This window comes from Dermacentor albipictus, chromosome 8 (assembly GCF_038994185.2).
Source record: "Dermacentor albipictus isolate Rhodes 1998 colony chromosome 8, USDA_Dalb.pri_finalv2, whole genome shotgun sequence".
In the NCBI taxonomy this organism is placed as follows: domain Eukaryota; kingdom Metazoa; phylum Arthropoda; class Arachnida; order Ixodida; family Ixodidae; genus Dermacentor; species Dermacentor albipictus.
The window spans coordinates 55,681,500-55,704,480 of record NC_091828.1 but is presented as its reverse complement, the minus strand read 5'-3'; the positions used below and the strand labels follow the sequence as shown (position 1 = coordinate 55,704,480).

At 46.4% G+C, this 22,981-nt stretch overlaps 1 protein-coding gene across 3 annotated transcripts in view; it reads left to right on the top strand.

Moving 5' to 3' along the window:
* The window catches only part of LOC135921737 (sodium-coupled monocarboxylate transporter 1-like), a 135,112-nt gene continuing 112,131 nt past the window's right edge, over window positions 1–22,981 (top strand). For 2 of the 3 annotated variants that reach the window (XM_070522825.1, XM_065456035.2), the window contains exon 1: window positions 1–138. In XM_070522825.1, the coding sequence (XP_070378926.1) occupies window positions 114–138 (25 nt within the window). In that variant the 5' untranslated portion in view covers window positions 1–113. Of the gene's footprint in view, window positions 139–12,927; window positions 13,000–22,981 lie in introns of those variants that run through there. The other variant, XM_070522826.1, reaches the window with a different exon arrangement.

Below are 22,981 nucleotides of genomic sequence, written 5' to 3'. Positions count from 1 at the left end.
CGCTTGGATTCGACAAGAAAATCACGTGGCCCGCGTAGTGGCAGCGGGAGATCAAGTTTCTGTTAACCTCGCGATATGTGAAGCCACGACCATAGGTGGGAACATGCACAAGCATGCGGCTGCATCAAAGCAATGAACGTGAGTAAACATGTAAACAGAGATACAACCTACTCGCCGGACATGGGGAGAGGTTACGCTGAATATTTCGAGTCACCATGAATATTAATAAGAATATGTCGAATGCGTGTTGGGTAGGGCAGCACCGAGGTAATAAACCTGAAATTGTAATTCTAAGAATTCACAAAAAGAGCACGAGATGAACCCCAGAAAACTAGTTGAAACTGACGATAACAAAAATGTTTGCAAGCCTAATGATTGTTGGAAAGCAGTGGGGAGGTTATGATCATGAAGCTGAAATAATCAGAATACGAATGGTCTCGGGCGTATTCGGCAGGCATTCATAGATCATGAATAGCAGGTTGTCATTATCACTCAAGCGGAAAGGTATGACAGCAGTGTCTTACCAAGACTCACGTACGGTGCAGAAACCTGGAGGCTTACGAAAAGGGTTCTACTTAAATTAAGGACGACGCAACGAGCTATGGAAGGAAGAATATTGGGTGTAACGTTAAGCAATAAGAAAAGAGTAGATTGGGTGAGGGAAAAAATGCGAGTTAATGACATCTTAGTTGAAATCAAGAAAAACAAATGGGCATGAGCCGGACATGTAATGAGGAGGGAAGATAACCGATGGTCCTTAAGGGTTACGCACTGGATTCCAAGGGAAGGGAAGCGTAGGCGGGGGCGCAAGAAAGTTAGGTGGGCAGATGAGATTAGTAAGTTTGCAGGGACAACATGGCCACAAATAGTACATGACCAGGGTAGCTGGAGAAGTATGGGAGAGGCCTTTGCCCTGCAGAGGGCGCAACCAGGCTGATGATGATGATCGCCATCTGAACAAGATCACCAAAAAGGAGGTGTATTCATTGCCTCGTATCGATGATGCACTTGACTGTCTACATGGGGCGAAATATTTTCCATCGATTTACCTCCGCTTGGGCTACTGGCAGATCGCTGTTGATGAGAAGGATCACGAGAAGACAGCCTTTATTACGCCTGATCGACTTTTGCAATTCAAAGTGATGCCCTGCAGGTTTTGCAATGCCCCAGAGAAGTTCTAAAAAATGAGGGACGTCCTTCTCCGAGGCCTGAAGGGGATCATCTGTCTGTGTTATCTCGTGTTGCTATAACATTTGAAACCCCTAATAAGCGTCTCACGATTGTCGTTGATATGTTTCGCGCTGTGAAACTGCAGCTCAACTCCTCGAATTGTCACTTCACTTGTCGTAAATTAACCGTTCTCGGGCAGATTGTAAAAGCCAATGGAATTCAACTTGAACCGGCCAACGTTCGAGCCGTGCAAGACTTTCCTGTGCCATGCTCAGTTGAGGACGCTCGCAGTTTCATATGATTATGCTCGCACTTTTTGTTCAAAATTTTGCTCACATTACTCGCCCTCTCACCGAGCTCTTAAACAACGACGTCGCTTTCGCATTGGGACAGCGGCAGGCCAAAGCCTTCACAGCACTCATCCGACTCTTGACGAGCTCCCGAAGTTTCCCTTCAGCAGCTACTGAAATCCATGCAGATTCTAGTGTTCACGGCATTGGCGCTGTTCTTGCCCAGATTCAGCGCGGTCAAGAGTGCCTTATCGCAGTGCCTTATCGCTTACGCAAGCCGTCTTCTGTCCACTGCCCAGCGCAACTATTCTGTCACGGAGCGCGAGTGCCTAGGACTGGTTCGGGTGATAGCCAAGTTTCGCCCATATCTATTTGGTCATCATTTCCACGTAATTACCGACCACCACGCGCTCTGCTGGCTGTCTTCTTGGAAAGACCCTACCGGGCATCTCGGGCATTAGGCATTGAGCCTGCAAGAGTACACTTTCTCTGTAGTGTACAAATCTGGCCGTGCACACCAGGACTCCAACTGCTTGTCTCGCCACCCTGTTGACCCACCGGAAGCCACGTAACTCGAATACGACACCAGTGTTATCTCCATCTCAGGCTTACGCAACATTGGCGATGAACAGCGCCGTGATCCCGTTCTGCAAATCATCATGGATCGGTTAAGCTCACCAACTCCTGATACTTCCCTGCGTCTCTTCTTTATTTCCGAGGGAATGCTGTACAAACGCAGCTTGCACCCTGATTGTGCTGGCCTACTCCTGGCCGTACCTGGGCGCCTTGAACGCACCATTCTTCAAAAAAATTGGAGGACGCTTAAGCTTCGCCTTTAAGAGTGTAACGCGACACCGTTCCCGTCGACCCGCCAAGGGGTGTAAGACAATGGGCTACGGCGCAGCGACTAGGCGCCCCGCATCGGACGCGGTGAGCGTCGAGCAACGCAGCGTTCGGGGCGGCAACGAAATGTGCGTCTGAGCAAGCGACGCACGCCTGAGCCTTAGAAACAGCTGGTTTCTAAGGCAACACCGCATTCACTAGAGGCGCTTTTGTACCGCTTTGAAGCATCGAACTCGTGGCTGAGTGGTAGGGTACTCTTCCGGGAGCCGAGGCGAACGGACATGCTATCATGTGCTCCGAAGGAGCGGTATCAGCGGCCCATCTTGGCCGCGGAAACAGGAATGTTGATGAAGACAGCCAGGATTACCAAGTGATGCTGCCCCAACTGCCGAAAGGTCGGATTGTTTTTAATACTGTTTTTTTGCATGGCGATATCCGTGCTCGGCCATACAGAGTTGAGGACTACCGTGATGACCTGGCCAGCTTGAAAGTGCTCCCCGAGGTTGTCGCCTTGGGAGCTTTCCAAATGAACCACATGTGGGCCGTAACAATGAAGAGCTCGGACGCCGTCAACAAACTGCTAACAGCTGCAGCAATTACTGTCAAGGGCCTGCGATGCCTGGTGGTTGATCCCAACAACCAAGACCTACGTCTTAAAATGCACTGGGTCCTCCATAACGTCAGCGATGAAAATGTACCCGAGGCCTTAGCGCCGTACGGCGAAGTTACGGAAGTTTCACGAGAGCGCTGGCGCGCACAGGGCGTGACAGACAAGAGCTCCACTGCGCGTCTGGTGAACCTCAAGTTGAAGCCTGGTGTTAAAAGTGATGTTATCCCGCACCAGGTGCGTGTCGCCGGAGCGCCTGCTTTATTAGTGGTGCCTGGAAGGCCACCGCGTTGTTTGCGCTGCCAGGGAAAAGGTCACGTTAGCAGAGAGTGCCGGGTGCCACGATGCTCGTGCTGCAAACGTTTCGGTCATGACGAAAGTCAGTGTGCGCCTACATACGCGAACGTCACAGGGCTCATAAGGAGTACTGACTCTTCTGAGTTCGTCATGGACGAGGCAGAAGCTGAGGAAACGGCGGCAGTAGAAAACGCGAAGTTGGAACCACAACCAACGCCCCCGGCCACGGTCCCCGCCTCCTTGCAGCGAGCCGTTACTTCGGTGCCTAGCGAATAGCAGACACTGCAAGAAAGGCAGCCTGACCGGTCAAAGGACGCGCTGCACCGGTCGAAAGAAGCCAAGAAAGGCTCAGCAACAACGACGGATCCCAACGCGCCGAGCGCACTGGAGACCGACGTGACTACATCGTCGAATAAGCGGGCGCACATCGAGACGGTGAAAGTCGACGACCCGGGTGGTGGCCTGAATGCCGAGGAGCCGCCTGCGAAAGCGGCTCCGGTACGACGCTCACCATTCAGGCCGAAGCCCATTGTTCCCCCAGATAAACGCGAGGCGGACGCGGCGCCGAAGTACGCACTGGGGTCTGCACTTCACGGGTGCCTGTACAACATGTCGCGCAAGATTTTGAAGTGCACGGACGGCAAAGGATTGTCGCGCCGGCAACCGTCCGTCGACGAAGGTTCAGATGTGCCAGACATGACACTGCAAGGAATGGCCGTCTGCAATGATACGAATGCTGTGCGGTCATGTACATACAGAGGTGAGCGCTGTGCGACCCATTTGCTCCTCACATAATATGCACGGTGAATCTGAAAAGCCAGTGCGAGTAGCCACACTGAATGTCAGGGACTTAGCGGCCCGGAGAAGGCAGCACCAAGTGAGCCACCTGTTTTTGGAAAATGACTTAGACCTAGTCACAGTGCAAGACACTAAAATGGAGAGTGAGGATCAGACGGCTCGCATGGTGGAAACCTTTCGAACGCGCTACAATGTTTGTATTTGTCATGCTGTGGGCACATCTGGTGGTTGCGCGATATTCTTTCGTAATAGCATAGGCATCTCTGATGTGAGCATTGTTATCTCGGAAGCAGGACGCTTGCTTATTATAGACTTTTTATTTTCTGGTCAGCCCTGGCGAGTGATCTGTGTTTATGCACCGAATAGCGCGACTGAGCGCGTGGCCTTCTTCGAAAGAATCGAGTGTTATCTGCAGTGTTCGAAACGTATTGTTATGCTTGGTGATTTCAATTGTCTGCCGATGGCAGAGGACAGAGCTAAAGTTGTACTTTGCCGCGACAAAAGTGCAAAGGTACTAGATGAACTAATCCAAGAGAATGATTTGGAGGACCTGGGCTGGCTGCTTTCAAGTGGAAATCGACCCGTGTTCACGCACTTCCAGCGTGGCAGCAGTGCGCGGCTCGATAGAGTGTACGCCACGGTTGACTTTGTGAGCATGTGCACTAAGTATGAAGTAAAGCATGTCTCTTTTAGTGATCACAGACTTGTAATGGTGACAGTTGGGGGCAAGAAAAAGAAAACGCAATTCAATTGGCAGTTATGGAAGTTTAATGTTAAATTACTGGGTGACGAGATATTTAACGAAAAAGTAAAGCAAAAAATGGAAAGCATGGCCGGCATTGCAGCAAAGTCGCGTGCGGCTGAATGGGATCAATTCAAGAACGAAGTCAAATTGATAGCTATCGAAAGGGGAACACTCCTCCGTCATAAAGAAAGGAAAAAAACCGAGGAATTGCAATGCCAGCTTGATTTTATGATCAGCATGGAAGCCTCAAATCCCGGGATATACGGTAAAGACATCCGTGAAGTTAAGGGTGAGCCCGAGGCTATGGACGTCGAAAAGTATCGATCAGCTGTAATAAGGGCGCGAGCTGAGAAGATCTGGTTGGGGTAAACTCCTAATAAGCGCGCATTGTGTGACGAAAGGAGATACGCAACACAAAATGAAATCAGAGAAATTACGTATCAGAACACTATTACCAGCGACATTGAAGAAATTGGACGTGCATTTGTCGAGCACTATGAGAACTTAATAGGTGTAAAAAGAAGTGGGAGCATTCCGTTGACACAGGATACTCTTGATTTAATGCCACGGTTAGATGGTGATACTCGAGCCCTTTGGGAGAAACCCATTAGCGTAGACGAAATAAAACAGGCGATAACTGAACTAACGCTGGGGAAGACACCTGGGCCAGTCGGCCTCGGTGCCGAATTCTACAAAGCTTATGCCGATGAACTGGCGCCCATTTTACACGCAGTCATCACGGAGGCGTACGAAACGCGAGAAATGCCGCTCTCTTTCCGTGCTGCTCACGTGGTGCTGATTCCTAAAACCGATAACCATGCTACGCTGCTATCTGTGGGCGCGTACCGTCCGATAACGCTCACGAACACCGACTACAAAGTTTATACGAAAGTGCTGGCAAAACGACTGCAGAGCGTCATCAAATTTCTAGTCGGACCAGACCAGACATGTGGCATAAAAGGTCGCTCTATCTCTACAAATGTGCATGTAGCCCGTAGTATTCTTGAGTGCTGTGACATTTTTGGCGGACGGGTCGCTATGTTGCAGCTGGACTTAGCAAAGGCATTTGACCGTGTGTCGCATGAAGCTCTTTTTTGTATCCTTGAACGCGTTAACATAGGCACAGTTATACTCGATGGTCTAAGAATGGTATACAATGACTGCATAGTAAACATCGTGCTGAATGAGACACTAACTGAGAACATTAAACTCAGATCATCAGTGAGGCAAGGTTGTCCATTGTCACCGCTGCTCTTTGCAATTTATTTACAGCCTTTCTATTTATCTCTAATAAGTAACGAAAAAATCAATAGTTATAAGCTTGAATCGTCCCATGTTAAAGTGCTTGCATATGCTGATGACGTCGTAATCTTTTGTACAGGTCGCCAAAGTTTACTAGAGGCGATAAGCGATGCTAAAAGATATTGCAGGTAAACCGGATGCGAGATCAATTGGGATAAGAGCATCGGATTTTGGCACGGAAGCTGGTACAACACACCATCTGTCTTTGCAAATTTACAATGAACCGTGTCTCCTTCGAAATATTTGGGGGTGCCGCTTGAGCACTACGAGAGTGCCGCGCAGTACTGGGAGGATGAGACGTCGCGCGTAAAAGAGAAAACCGGAGGATGGAAAGGTCGTGATTTGTCAATGTTTGCAAAGGCAACTGTTTGTAATTTGTTTTTAATTGCCAAAGTGTGGTATGTCCTCCAGTTTTTGTCGATGACCCGTGTGAATGTACAGAAAATACACAGAGTATTTGCTGTTTTTATCTGGGGCTCCACTTGGGAAAGGGTCAGCCGTACCAACTTGTTTCGTCCTGTTCGAGATGGTGGTCTTGAATTGTCGCATTTTTTCTTACGACAGATTGTTTCTCGTTTTGTCTTCTTACGAGACCAAAGTGATTCATTCTTGCGTGCGATAATCCAGATCCGTTTGAAAAGCGTTTTGCCTGAATTTATTGTGTCTAGTGCACAGCCTGTAAACTATCGGCTTAAAGGCTACTTGCGAGAGGTAGTCGACTCCCTTCGAATACTAAAAGCTCGGTTTTCCCTTCAGTACCTGATCACAGTAACAAGAAAGAAACTTCACAAGGACTTAGTTGCAGTTATGATGCCAGTGCCATTGTACCGAATGCAATACTATGAAGGCCCAGGACAAGATGTTTTAAAAAGAGTTAAAAGGATGCCAGTGAGAGCAAGCGTAAAGTCGTTCTTCTTTAAATTGCATACATCTACCCTTCCGGTCAAAACATGGATAGCCGACAAAGGAATATTTGTACCATGGACGACAAACTGTGCGCTATGTAACAAGCCGGAGACCATTGAGCACGCCTTCATTGAGTGCTGGGATGCAATTTTTCATTGGGACGTCTTGCAAAGAACTCTTAAAAAGGAACTGCCGATAACAGCACAGGGTATACGTTTCCTGCCGGTAGACAGCCATCAGGGCTTTCCGTACGACATGATAATGCTCCTGGGCCTCCATAGTCTTTGGAAGACACGGATGGCGGTAACGCAAGCCGATTTGAATGCGCGCTCAGCACGAGAAAATTTTGTTGAAAGCATTATTTTCATACCTGAGATATATCGTGTACAGGCAGATCCGCCTGACTGGTTCGGTATTCTTGATGAATCAGTGAATTTCAAGAAATTTTAGCTTGTCACGCTGGTCCAAGTAGGCCAACGTGTTTTTATATATGTATGTCATTTTGTGAATAAAGAAAAAAAACTCGTGGCTGAGTGGTAGCGTCTCCGTCTCACACTCCGGAGGCCCTGGTTCGATTCCCACCCAGCCCATCTTGCAAGTTGTTTTTTATTCATGAAGTGCCTGCTGGGATTTATCGCTCACGGCCAACGCCGCCGACGCCGACGACACCGGCTTTTCTGCGACACGAGCTCCTTAACGCTGTCGTGTTAAAACTCCACGACGCGCCCACCGCTGGGCGTCTCGGTGTTACTCGCACCTTTGACCGAGTCCGGCGCTGTTTCATCTGGCCGGCCTCTACCGCTCTTTGCGCCGGTATGTGACCTGTGCCAATGCCGGGAGCCACTTCCACTCAGCCTTTCTTTCGCTTGCGACTCGAGCTACTTGGCCCTCTCCCTTTCTCAACTAAGGACAATAAATGGATTGCGGTTGCAACCGTCTAAGCCACGCGCGTCTCCATTACGGGAGCGCTGCCCACAAGTTGTGTCAGTGGCGCCGAGGATTTCCTCCTAGACAACGTCATCCTGCCCCACGTTGCTCCACGTCAGCTCCACACGGATCGCGGACGTTTCTTCTTGTCAAAAGTCATTGATGGTATCCCCCGCTTCTATTCTACTGATCATCAAATAACCACTGTTTGCCATCCACAGGCTAACCGTCTCATAGAGCGACTGAGCAGAACGCTTACCGACATGATAGCTATGTACATTTCTCCAGAGCACCACGACTGGGACGTTGCTCTGCCATATGTCACCTTTGCTTACAATTCGTCTCAGCGTGACACTGCAGGTTACTCACCGTTTTATCTACTGTTTCGCCATGATCCCGCTTTGGCCCTGGACACTGTACTTCCAAAGTGACAGTCACACACTACTCATGCCGGCGATCCGAGTTCTATGCCAACACAGGTCCGCCTAATTGCCCGCGCTCTTCTCACTGATTCCCAGGCTTCCCAGAAGTCCGAATAGGGACGTGCGGTACTTACCTGGCTCCCTCGTGCTCATGCGATCACCATCTCGTCGTGTGGGCCTATCGGAAAAACTTCTGTCGCGATATTGGAGTCCCTAACGAATCCTGCGACAGCTTTCGGATGGGACTTACGAGATTGCTCCAGAAGAGCTAGGCCTGTCGTCCCTACATCCAAGAACTGCTGTTGTTCATGTCTACCGTTAAAAGCCCTACGTGCGTGCCTTTCCCGGGCCATAATCACTTGCGCTCGTTCGGCGCTCCGACACCGGCAGCATAGTGTGGCGATGCAGAACAGGACATGCAGATAAGAGATGATGGCGAAGAAGTGCTGTTGTTGCTGCGGCGCTTCGGCGGCCATGTTCTAGTGTCAGCTGATGCCTTTAACCTTAGCCTTGCATAAACAACGTTTGTGCTTGCCTCCGCCTTGTAATAATATGTTTGGTTTGCTTGTTACTTAGGCAATTAGTTCGGTTAGCTTTGTTATTTACCCTATTTACTTAGTTGAGTGTTCTGACAAGTATTTTTATGCAATTAGCGCATTGATTCAGTCCTCCATAATGATTAAAAACATCACTATTCGACACAGGACATAGAACAGAGGATGGCAGCCACACGGCGCCGTGTGTGGTTCATCCTCTTTTCTGTTGTCCTGTGTCGAATAGCACTGTTTTTATGCGAAGCATATTACGAGAGCTCAACCCAGCTCCTCAGGCGCGGCGGTGTCGCCTTCAATACCACGTGACACCGTGACGTCACGACAGAGGAGAAACGGGGCTCCAACTCGCGCCGTCGCTCGCGGCATCGCCCCCCGCATCGGACGCGGTGAGCGTCGAGCAACGCAGCGTTCGGCGCGACAACGAAATGTGCGCCTGAGGAAGCGCCGCACGCCTGAGCCGACGCCGACGACACCGGCTTTTCTGCGACACGAGCTCCTTAACGCTATCACGTTAAAATAAAGGCTAGTATGCTTCGCATCCTGGGCTTAACCTTTACTAAGCCACAGCCATTTTTTTAAAGATTATAGAAAACCGCCAAATCGCTCAATCTGCCGTTCTTTAATTCAGTTAGTTTTGTTACTCTCGCACAAACGCAATACGTGAAGGTACATCGATTGATACTGAAGTTCGCCGGAAACTTTCTCTCTGGAAGATGGGATAGCCTGCTTTCATTCCCCATGTGCACGGGCGCATACATCCATGTTTCCGGCTCGCGTAGGCTCGAGGCAATGACCACGAGCATGAGCTCACGGCACCTGCTCTGCACGCTCTTTCTTTTTCCAACTGTCTGATTTCTTGAAGGATGCGCGCGTGTTTCATGAGCTGGTTTTGCAGGGTGGTTAGCATTGCAGTAAGTGTCGTCCAAAAAATGACGACCATTCCAATCCGTGAAGATGGAATGGCAGCGAAACCTGACGACAGTCAAAGCTCTCAAACGAAAAGCTTCGCTGTCATTCCATCTTCACAGAGTGGAATGGTCGTCATTTTTTTGGACGACGTTTACTGCAATTTTTTTCGTTGCGTGCCTGGCGTCGTTGCTCGTTCGGAGGCGCCCGGGCTCGCGATTGTCGTTTCGTTCAGCACCGCAGGAAAGTTATTCGTCGGTGGTCGCTCGCGCCGGCGCTGTTTACATTCTCGTTGCTGGTCCCTCCGGCGCTCCTAATACGCATGTTGTTCTTCGGGTGTACGAACCATACATGGCCGCTCCATCGATAACGCAGCTGGTTCTAGCGCCGCTCCCACTGTACAAGAGCTCCACTGTAAAAAAAAAAAAGGTGTCACTGTGGCACAGATCCGGTATGCGAAAAGCCATCGTGATGCTTGGCAATATGAGCAAGCGATACGGGTGACTGCCTACACCAGCTTGATTGCGCGATGCCAACTTTCGTTTTTTGGAGGACGCTGTGTTTCTTGCAGCGTCTGGGCTTCAACGCCCGCGACGCCGACAGCAACTAGGGCAACACGAGTCTGCCCGTGTGACTACGGCGGACTGCGTTTGGCGCTGACCGGGGCTAAAGCGAGTAACCTCCGTTAAATGTTGAACCGTGCTTACGACCGCCCGTGTAAGAAGAGTAACAGGCTACCAATATAAATAGCATCGTTCTTCATCTTCATTATCATCGCGTACTATAGCGTTAAAAAAGACCCCTTGCCGGGTGCTACATGAGAATTTTGGTGGCATTTACCACCATCCTATAACAGAATTTGACATTCGAAAAAATTAAATTACGCAGTTTTACGTGCCAAAACCACTTTCTGATTATGAGGCACGCCGTAGTGGAGGACTCCAGAAATTTCGACCACCTGGGGATCTTTAACGTGCACCTAAATGTAAGTACACGAGTGTTTTCGCATTTCGCCTCCATCGATATGCGGCCGCCATGGCCGGGATTCGATCCCGCGAAATGGTGAATTTGACATTCGAATCTTCGATAATTCCTTGAGTACAAACACCAAATGTATCGTACAATTACTCGAGATTTGGCGACACAAACGACCGCTGCGTGGCAGGAATAAGAGCCTGCCGTTCCCGGTTAACTCAGTTAACAGGACAGAGCTCAGGCTGTTGCTTGAGCGCTGTTCCTAAAGGCCAATCCACACGATGGACCAAATTGCTCTTTTGGACCGCGGTCCGCGCATCACGTGACAGGATGTCACCAGTTCGTGCGTACCGCCGTTGGCCCGTGCAAGACCGCGGCCCTCGCGGTCCAACAAATCGCCGAGGCTTTTCCCGCTTCAGTTTTGGCGGCGGCGGACCGCATGCAAACCGCAGCGATTTTGGCGTAGGCAACAGAGTGTCTTCAGCCAAATTCAATCTAGTTTTCCGCTTAGCAAAAGCCAGTCAAGCCAGCCGTTTCATGTCCGCCGTTGCGCATACACGTGTGTTCAGCAGATATATTTTTTAAACACCCTGTCCTCTTGGAGTGACGAGAAGGTTTTGTATTTTGTATCCCTCGTTGAGCAGTTCCCGGCTGTGTGGAACTCGAGCCGCAATGATAACAATGATAACACTCTGGCCAAGAGTGAAGCTGGTTGGTCTGCTCTGCCGTCTGCTATGGCGGCCCGCCGTGTGGATGCGCTCTGAGCCGGACCGGACTGCGGCGGGCCGTGGCGTCGCATCACGTGACTGATAAGGCCCGCAGATTGGTGCATCGTGTGGATCGGCCTTAACCAGGTGCAATTTCTGCTGCAGAAGGGAGCTCAGTCAAACAATTTGTGGTTAGCTACTAGAACACTATATTTTAGACTGCTAGAAGCATCTAGAGAGGAAATTGAGAGTCTCACGGTGGTGCCTGCGCACAATGTTTTCAGCTTTAATGTAGCGCGTAGTGTTGGGCATGTAGTTACAGTTTCGACGAACTGTACCATTTGTGGTTACACAGAATGTGGACACAACTTTGAGTGAATCGAATGGTTCGTACACACCAAGTTCTATCGTTCGCGTTTTGCTGATTACAGAAACCACAGTTCTTTTTTTACGTACTGAGAATTGTCATAGTAAGCTGATGCGCAATTCTTCATTCACCTCTGGCGTACGCACTTGTTTTTTCGTGCGCGATAACAAGCTATATATCGTTAATTTAAGCGCTACGAGCTTTACAAATAAATATATGAAACAGAAACTTATTTGGCATCTTTAGAACATAAATTTGAAGTTCGTGCTTTTACTGGGACATGATTGTCAATCGCATATGATAATATTCATTTTGCTGGTTTTGGATGTGGAGGTTTTATCGTAAACACCGTGGGGGAGGTAATTCTCTGTATTTCAAGAATGGTCTGTCTTACGAGCTACTGCCTTAATTCTTGTGTAGTACTGACATCTGTGAATGTGTTGCTGTAATATGTTGTAAATATCTAATTGGATCAGCAAACTGTTGTCCTTCAGGTCATGTTGATGAATTGATTCAATAGATTAGCAAAATATTGGAATATGCATCTGATCTGAGTCTGCCTGTTGGCTTGATTGGCGACATGAACATTAAGTTATTATTACCTTCTGCTCAAACGCAATAATTTATTGATCTCTTACATTCATATAATTGCACTAATACAATCTTTTCGCCAACCAGAGTAAGGGCACATTCTGAATCATTAGTTCATGCATGCGTATCGGACCAAGATCCAAATGATGTTTTTTTTTTCGGGAATTCTATCAGCTGATTTAGGCGATCATCTACTAGTATTTTCCTTCCCAGAATATGAAAACAAAAAAAGGCGTTTTCGATGTCAGCCTTATTTCTGTCGCTAATTGAACGCAGAGATAGGAGGGCTTTTCGCTCACTGATAGAGAAGACAGAATGGTCTAAAGTGTATAGTGAAAAAGGTCCCAATATTTCGTATGATACGTTTATTGAGATAATAAAATCATGTTGTGAAGCAGCTTTCCCATTAGAACAAATGGGGACGTACAAGAAAGCTAGGATGCTGTGGGTAACTCGAAACATGTATAAAACTATGCAGAAACGTGACATATTATTTGATTCATTTTTTTCCCTACAGGGATCTTGCTATATTAAGTGAATACAGGAAAACAAGAAACAAGTTGCCTTCAGTCCTCAAGAAAGTTAGAAACAGGTATTATGAACATATTTTTTTCTACGGTATCAAATGACCCCAAATATGAAACGCAGTTCACAGGCTTAAAGCAAACTAGCAAAACACAAACCCGAAACTTCTAACGTTCGATGGTACTGCATACAGTGGAATGCTTTCACCAACACTTTCAATATAATTTTTTTACTTGCTGGTGGGGCATCCCGCTCTAGTGATCCATTATTGGAAATTCGAAAAATATGTAAACTGCGAGAACTCCAATTCCATTTTCGTATCACCCTGCACTGAAATGGAAGTATTTTCCGTTCTTAAGAGGAAGCTTTAGCTCCGGCCTAACTCCGACGCGGCCTATTCAAATACATGTAAAAACGCAAAAACGTTTTTCTGAGATAACCCCTGGACCGATTTTAATGAAATTTGTTGCATTTGAGAGGAAACGTTAAATTCTAGTGACTGTTGGAAGTGGAATTTTGATTTAGGGCTTGAATTTTGTTAAAAGGATTTTCAAAAATTGAGACGTTTGAAAAAAATAGAAGCACGAAGTTTACAAACTAATAGCTCTGCATCAAGAACAGATATCGCGATTCTGTAAACGGCATCCATTAGACCATTCAAAGCGGACAAATTTGTTATGTAAGTTTACATCTTACGTGAATGTGTTACGTTGTTTACGAGGGTTCTGCAAAAGTTGTAATTACACATTTCCCCATTTTTTGAGGTTCCTGTGTAACATATCAGTTTTGTCCGCTTTAGATATGCTATCAGGTACAATTCACAGAATTGCGATATCATTTTTTGTTGCCGAGTTACGGAGTTGTAAACTTGATAGTTTCGTTTTCTGAAAATTTGCGATTTTTGCCAAATTTTTATAAAAAATTGACGACCTAAATCGAAAATTCGAAACCAACAGTCACTAGATTTTAAGTTTTTTCTTTTAAATGCAGCAAACCCCGTCAAATTTGGTGCAGTGGTTGCCTAGAAAAACGAATTCTCCTTTCACATGTATTTAGATAGGAGCACCCGAGCTAAAGCTTCCTCTTAAGGCCTTGAAAAAGCATACTGCAACAGGGACACATGACATAAAGGCAGAACCAATCATAGATATTGCTGATATTGCCGCGGCTTCATTATGCCATATCTGTAACAGCGCTTTAGGGAATGACTTTTCCGATTTTATGAAAATCGACAAAGTGATTGTATTGAATAAAGGAGGCTGTATCGCTGACCTAAATAAAAACAGGCCTTTACCTATACTTCATAATTTCTCGAAAATGCTAGAACTACTCCCCCCCCCCCCCCCCCACTTAATGTGCTAACTAACGAAATTCCTAGATGAAAAGCGCGCCCTTGAAGACCAAGTGCTTGGCTTGCGTGAACGTAGACCTAGTGAAATGGTACTTCTTAAGATACAACGAAAAATCATCAGTAATATTGAGAATGAATTATATACGGTCCGTCTTTCAACTCTTTCGACAGAAAAGAAGAAGGTCTTTCGAAAGAAAAACTTTCGACTCCATTGAACATACCATCCTATTTAATAAGCTGTTACACTACGGAATTGGGGGAATGACCCTAAAATTGATTCAAAATTACTTCACTGCCAGACTACAAGACACGTGTTATAATGGGTTTTGTTCACAAAAGAAAAATAGCACTCGGCGTCCCTCAAGGGTCAATTTTAGGTCCGCCTCATGTAACGAAGACTAGTTCTGGTATTTGTAGGTCAATGAGCCTATCGTTTAGGATTGCGTACATTCTTCCTATTTGATTGTAACGCTGTCTGCATTATGCGGTAAATGAGTGCCATCGTAGCTATTGCCTGTTGGTAGGGGTGACTACACGCCAATCTAATTTGTATCGACTGATATGTCTCCAAAAAGAAGCATTTCATTGTATTGAAAAGCTTGGACCTCGCGATCACTCAGCATTTTTATTAAAACATGGCTTTTTAAAAATTATTATACGATATGAGTTTAAACTCCCGATATAGGTACGACGTGAACTCGAGAACGATACACTGGTTTTTTTAAATCAAACATACATCTCAAGTAACACCGAATACAATTCCAGGCATGGCCATGTTAGAGTTCCATTTAGCAAGGCCCACTATGGTACAAAACGACTAGAGTACTTTGTCCCATCCTTCATAAATGCACATCCTAACACCTTCACTATTGTGCAAAACTTCAACATCACTGAACTGCTTTAAAAAATGCTACGAAAATATATTTTCTTTGTTTTTCCGATTGAGACTGTTCCAATTAGTTTCTGGTGTGCTTCACGTATAACTATTTTTGTTAAGTCAGTTTCATAGTGTGTTTGTACATTTTTATCAATTTTTCTCATACAAATATCAAAGAAAAGCGCTGCTGGACCTAAACTGTTCCTACACTGAAAGTTGCAGAACGATACATGTTTTCAACGGGTGTATGTTTATAATGTATGCTATGCATGTGTAACCGACGCTATTGATATATATGTTTTCTATATTCTATGCTACGCTAGCCCACCGTTGTGAAATTTTTCGATGTATTGCGCACGCCCTTAGGCGGCGCTTAGGGACCGGACAGCGCGTGCCCGTATGAGCATAAAATAAAGACGGCGCCTGGCCGTTGCACGTGTTGGAACGGCTCGCAAAGGTTGAGGACTTGGCGTGTTGGTATAGCATATTAGAGGCTTGATTGCGCAACATTTGGACGACACATACCGAAAAGAAACACACACCACAGAGCGCTACTTGCAACTATCGTTTTATTCCCTTGTCAATGGAATAAATACTGGAAGATACTCGGGGGGGTCACAACAAAAACAAAAAGATTTTTACAAACATTGCCATCCGCCAATGCCAAGCCAGCTTTGTCATGTGATCATTTTTGACATCGCAAAAAAGGTACCAAGATACAAAATTCCAGAATTCCTGAAATAAACCAAGAGGAACCAAGATACAAAAAAGGAAACAAGATGGAAAATTACAGAATTCCAGAAAAATCGTGCCATCACAGCGTTGCTGACAGCTTTCGGCAGCGAACGCGCAAGCTCAAGGGGGCAGGTTATCTGTTCCACGTATTAGTATCTGTGGCACAATATTTGCTCAAGGAAATCGGAACCAGGGCACCATCATCTGGGAAGGAGCCTTGGGGCCCAAGCACACGAGAAAAAATAGTGGTGATGCCGTACAATCATTCGATTCAGCACCGAGTTAAGTTGTTTACCGAGTTGTTTTCCGACCCGGAAAAATTGCTGAGCATGTGTGCAAAGATAAACCCAGGTGCCACAGAGAAACGAGACTGTGAAACACAACAAAGGAAAATGTTCGTCGACTGCACTAAGGGAGTGGTATATTCTATTCCACTTCAGTGCGGCAGAAACTATATCAGACATACTGGACGATGTTTGAATGAAAGATTAAAGGCGCATGACTATAACGTTTCAAAAACAGTCGCCGGACATTTTGGGATACATTCCTAATGCAAAATAGAAGTGAGGCGTGCAGACAGGACACAAGAGTAGAGAAGTGGACAACACGAACGCCGACTATCAACTGAAGGGAGCACTGAGGCGAAAAAAATGAAAGAAGACACAAAACTCATCTGCGCATGCTCAGGAATGGTAACACCACGTGTCAATCGGGTACACGTGCTGGTCTACGTGAGAGATAACTGTTAAGGCACTTAATCTCTTCCTTATGTAAGGTAATCGAAGGCTGACTCACGCACGCACTTCCACCATTATAGATATGCCATGCCTCTACCATAAGACGCGTATCTTCATTCTTATGCCTGTACAGTATCGCGCATTCATCTAACTCTGGCTTGCAGTTACAATCTCGGCAATGTAACGAAAGATTAGAAGGCGATCCACCGGTTAACGACCTTTTATGCTCCATTAGCCTCTGAATGATACACCGTCCCGTTTGCCCTACGTAGAACTGGCCACAGCTAAGGGGAATTTGATAAACCACACCCATACGACATTCGGTAAAACTGTTGTTCTTATTGTGCTTCACTGGACAAATATCTGTTCGTTTTTTGCCTTTAACCCGCTCCTTTTTATTCTGTACGGCAGCGCATATCTTACCTAGCTTATTGGGAGCAGTGAAAGCAACATTAACATCATATCTACTAGCAACTTTTTTAAGCCTGTACGACACTGAATGAATATACGGAATAGCCACTACTCTTTTTTTGCGATTACTGCTCTCTGTAATTACGTCCGTCCCTCTCGAAACCGACTTCTTTAGGCGCTCACCTACAGTGGCCACCGCTACACTAGGATAACCTGCTTCTAATAGGCGCCGGACCTGCGCATTAAAACTGGCGCTCATTTTGTGCAAGCAAGATCTTGTGAGGGAAGACTTAAGGCACGACATGGCGATTCCGTTTTTTACTAATTTAGAATGCTTGGATTGAAAGTTTAGCAACGGCTTCGAAGATCTTGGGGAGTACTGCCAACAAACATGATTTTGTTCGAAGATCAAGGAAATGTCAAGAAACTGAATTACGCGTCGCTGAGGTAATTTCTTGGTAAACTTTAATCCTCCCCCATAAAGTTTAAATTGCTCACTTACCGAGGTAGCAGCAGAGTCTAATTCTTCCCTATTGCAGAAAATCAGGCAATCATCAACGTAACGAAATATCTTGATAACGCTATCACCTAAGGCTTTCTGTAAGCAGTTGTCAACCTTACTCAGGTAAATGTTGCTAAGAATAGGGGCAACCTTTGAGCCAATGCAAATGCCTGATTTCTGCAGAAAAACGCCATCTCTCCACCCAATCAGCGTCGACTTCAAGTACATTGAAAGAATTTCTAGAAAAGCTCCCGTGGAAACACCGCATCTGTCAATAAAAGCCGACTCTTGCACTTGTTCTTTAATGCACTCATTTACGGAATTTAGCAACCCGTCATGCGGCAAGGAATAATACAGGTCTTCGATGTCCATATGAAAAGCTGTACAATCACCCGGATTCTCCTCTCTTAAATAGTTGACTAGCGCCTGAGAATTACGTAGGCAAAAGGGATCGGAAAAAATTAATGAAGCCATGCAGTTCTGTAGGTAACTAGCGACACACACCTGCCACGTCCCTTTCTCTGACACTATAGCACGAAAAGGAATTTCTTGTTTATGGGTCATGGCCGAGAAAAACAGTTCTAAGGTGAGGGATTTAGCTTTCTTGACAGTACAAACAAGCCTATCAAGATTATGTCTTGACAAGAGGTCAACCGCACGTTGCTTAACTACCGAAGGCTTGAGTTTGACTGGTTGCAAATTCTTTTCTATGGCTGAAATCGCTTTTTCTGAAAACACGTCATCTGGCATAATTACGAAATAACCTTCCTTGTCAGATATTACAGGTCTAAGTTTATGCTCCACAAGGTAATCAACTAACGGTCGGACCGGGTCAGGCGTCTTAAAATGGGAATTAGATTGTTTAAGGCTAGCAATGCAATCCGAAATACAGCGTGAGCGTTCTTCTTCCGGAACGAACCTGGTTATGCAGCGCGGTAAGTTTAAAACTTCAACGGGTTTTATGTTAGGCTTAAAACAGTGCTTAGGGCCTAAAGCAAGGGTTCTTCTATGGTTATCACTTACTATGGCGTCTCCAAGAACCAGTAGATTATTTGACGGTGAATTATTAGAAAGGTGTTTCCTCTTACTTTGTTGAAGCTCCGGAAGTTTCATCCTCCATAGGAAGTCCGCATGTTGCATGGCTAACTTATTCCAATCGTTGTAAGGGCGGTTCCAAAGGTGACCGTCTCCCAGGGCCGCGCAACGGACCCTTAGACACTCCTGGTAGAACCTAACTTGGCGCCATGATTCAGCGGTAAGAATAGCTCCAATCCTCCTGGCATGCCCAGTTGATGGTTGAAGAAAGCCGCACATCATTTGAACTTCCAATGGGACGACACGATTACGACTAAACCACGACATGCTTCTAGCGCGGAACATACATATCGCAATTAAGGAAGGTAACGAAGCAGGATTGTGCAGATAAGTAGGGGAACAAGGAAAAGGGCTCAGAGTACTAGAAATGAAGCTTAGAACTACAGAAAGCTGAGCTAGTTCCTTGTTCCCCTACTTATCTGCACAATCGTGCTTCGTTAGCTTCCTTAATTGCGATATGTATGTTCCGCGCTAGAAGCATGTCGTGGTTTAGTCGTAATCGTGTCGTCCCATTGGAAGTTCAAATGATGTGCGGCTTTCTTCAACCATCAACTGGGCATGCCAGGAGGATTGGAGCTATTCTTACCGCTGAATCATGGCGCCAAGTTAGGTTCTACCAGGAGTGTCTAAGGGTCCGTTGCGCGGCCCTGGGAGACGGTCACCTTTGGAACCGCCCTTACAACGATTGGAATAAGTTAGCCATGCAACATGCGGACTTCCTATGGAGGATGAAACTTCCGGAGCTTCAACAAAGTAAGAGGAAACACCTTTCTAATAATTCACCGTCAAATAATCTACTGGTTCTTGGAGACGCCATAGTAAGTGATAACCATAGAAGAACCCTTGCTTTAGGCCCTAAGCACTGTTTTAAGCCTAACATAAAACCCGTTGAAGTTTTAAACTTACCGCGCTGCATAACCAGGTTCGTTCCGGAAGAAGAACGCTCACGCTGTATTTCGGATTGCATTGCTAGCCTTAAACAATCTAATTCCCATTTTAAGACGCCTGACCCGGTCCGACCGTTAGTTGATTACCTTGTGGAGCATAAACTTAGACCTGTAATATCTGACAAGGAAGGTTATTTCGTAATTATGCCAGATGACGTGTTTTCAGAAAAAGCGATTTCAGCCATAGAAAAGAATTTGCAACCAGTCAAACTCAAGCCTTCGGTAGTTAAGCAACGTGCGGTTGACCTCTTGTCAAGACATAATCTTGATAGGCTTGTTTGTACTGTCAAGAAAGCTAAATCCCTCACCTTAGAACTGTTTTTCTCGGCCAAGACCCATAAACAAGAAATTCCTTTTCGTGCTATAGTGTCAGAGAAAGGGACGTGGCAGGTCTGTGTCGCTAGTTACCTACAGAACTGCATGGCTTCACTAATTTTTTCCGATCCCTTTTGCCTACGTAATTCTCAGGCGCTAGTTCACTATTTAAGAGAGGAGAATCCGGGTGATTGTACAGCTTTTAGTATGGACATCGAAGACCTGTATTATTCCTTGCCGCATGACGGGTTCTTAAATTCAGTAAATGAGTGCATTAAAGAACAAGTGCAAGAGTCGGCTTTTATTGACAGATGTGGTGTTTCCACGGGAGCTTTTCTAGAAATTCTTTCAATGTACTTGAAGTCAACGCTGATTGGGTGGAGAGATGGCGTTTTTCTGCAGAAATCAGGCATTTGCATTGGCTCAAAGGTTGCCCCTATTCTTAGCAACATTTACCTGAGTAAGGTTGACAACTGCTTACAGAAAGCCTTAGGTGATAGCGTTATCAAGATATTTCGTTACGTTGATGATTACCTGATTTTCTGCAATAGGGAAGAATTAGACTCTGCTGCTACCTCGGTAAGTGAGCAATTTAAACTTTATGGGGGAGGATTAAAGTTTACCAAGAAATTACCTCAGCGACGCGTAATTCAGTTCCTTGACATTTCCTTGATCTTCGAACAAAATCATGTTTGTTGGCAGTACTCCCCAAGATCTTCGAAGCCGTTGCTAAACTTTCAATCCAAGCATTCTAAATTAGTAAAAAACGGAATCGCCATGTCGTGCCTTAAGTCTTCCCTCACAAGATCTTGCTTGCACAAAATGAGCGCCAGTTTTAATGCGCAGGTCCGGCGCCTATTAGAAGCAGGTTATCCTAGTGTAGCGGTGGCTACTGTAGGTGAGCGCCTAAAGAAGTCGGTTTCGAGAGGGACGGACGTAATTACAGAGAGCAGTAATCGCAAAAAAAGAGTAGTGGCTATTCCGTATATTCATTCAGTGTCGCACAGGCTTAAAAAAGTTGCTAGTAGATATGATGTTAATGTTGCTTTCACTGCTCCCAATAAGCTAGGTAAGATATGCGCTGCCGTACAGAATAAAAAGGAGCGGGTTAAAGGCAAAAAACGAACAGATATTTGTCCAGTGAAGCACAATAAGAACAACAGTTTTACTGAATGTCGTATGGGTGTGGTTTATCAAATTCCCCTTAGCTGTGGCCAGTTCTACGTAGGGCAAACGGGACGGTGTATCAATCAGAGGCTAATGGAGCATAAAAGGTCGTTAACCGGTGGATCGCCTTCTAATCTTTCGTTACATTGCCGAGATTGTAACTGCAAGCCAGAGTTAGATGAATGCGCGATACTGTACAGGCATAAGAATGAAGATACGCGTCTTATGGTAGAGGCATGGCATATCTATAATGGTGGAAGTGCGTGCGTGAGTCAGCCTTCGGTTACCTTACATAAGGAAGAGATTACGTGCCTTAACAGTTATCTCTCACGTAGACCAACACGTGTACCCGATTGACACGTGGTGTTACCATTCCTGAGCATGCGCAGATGAGTTTTGTCTCTTCTTTCATTTTTTTCGCCTCAGTGCTCCCTTCAGTTGATAGTCGGAGTTCGTGTTGTCCACTTCTCTACTCTTGTGTCCTGTCTGCACGCCTCACTTCTATTTTGCATTATGAATCCTTACCAACTAGCTCAGCTTTCTGTCGTTCTTTGGGATACATTGTAGAGATTGCGGATGTCGGCCATTATTTAGGAAACGCAAAATTGTGAGCAAAGATGGCTGCCAAATGACGCGAGAAATAATCGAAGTCTCTGAGATCGCACGTTTGGGAAGTATGTGCGTGAGCATGCCATCAGCCCCCTTAGTGCAAAGGAAATAGATTTCCTTACGCGCTAATCTGGAATTTTGTATCTTGGTTCTTTTTTTCCGATGTCTAAAATGATTACATGACAAAGCTGGCTTGGCATTGGTGGATGGCCATGTCTGTAAAAATCTTTTTGTTTTTGTTGTTGCCCTCTTCCCCCCCCGAGTATCTTCCAGTATTTATTCCTTTGACAAGGGAATAAAACGATAGTTGCATGTAGCAATCTGTGGTGTGTGTTTCTCTTCTGTGTGTGTCGTCCAAATGTTGCGCAATCAAGCTTCTAACACGGCTCGCAGTTCTACTCGCTCCTGAGGCATAAGCCCGCAAGTGGTGGCCTAAGACGAACACAATGACTCATCCATCTGAACACTCTACGGAACAGGACTCACGTCCACAGGACGTATCGACGCTGCATCTTCGCCTCCCGCCCTTCTGTCCCCAGAACCCGCAAGTTTGGTTTCGCGAGATCGAGGCGCAATTCTGTCTCTACCATGTCGCTTCTAAAACGACGCCCTACTGCCACATGGTCTCAGTACTTCCTCCTGATGTTGTCAGCGAGATCTCGAACAACATCTCCACCCCGGTTGGCGCTACACCATATCAGCACCTGAAGACCAAGGTGCTGGAGAGATTCATGCCGTCGGAACGCATCCGCCTCCAGAAGCTCCTCACCGATGAGGACATTGGCGACACCCAAGTGCTGCGCCGGACGCGACAGCTTCTCGGCGACAGCCAAGTCCTCACCCTCTCAGCGTTGCTTAGAGAGCTGTTCCTCCAACGACTTTCCCAGCCCATCCGCCTCGTCCACGCGGCGGCTGGTGACGTCACCCTCGACCGCCTGGCGGAGCTCATTGATGAGGTTTACGAGTCGACCTCCCCGTACGTAACTGCTGGCTCTTGGTCACTGCAGTCGAGGTTCATCCGATCATCGGCTCGGCCTTCCATCAGCGTGTGGCATCATCGCCTCACAGATGGTCTGATTCGTATCTCCATCTCTGGAGTCCTATCCAACCTTCTTCCCATAGGCATCCGCACGCTGATACCTTCCTGTCCGTTCGAAAAAATCTTGGCGCATTTTCCGGAGATAGCAAAGACATGCTCCTCACTCAGCCGCCTAAACACACGGTGACAAAGCACATCGTTGCCCGTGGTCTGCAAGCAGCTGCTAGACCACGCCACTTGTTTGGAGTGCGTCGAGCTTTTGCC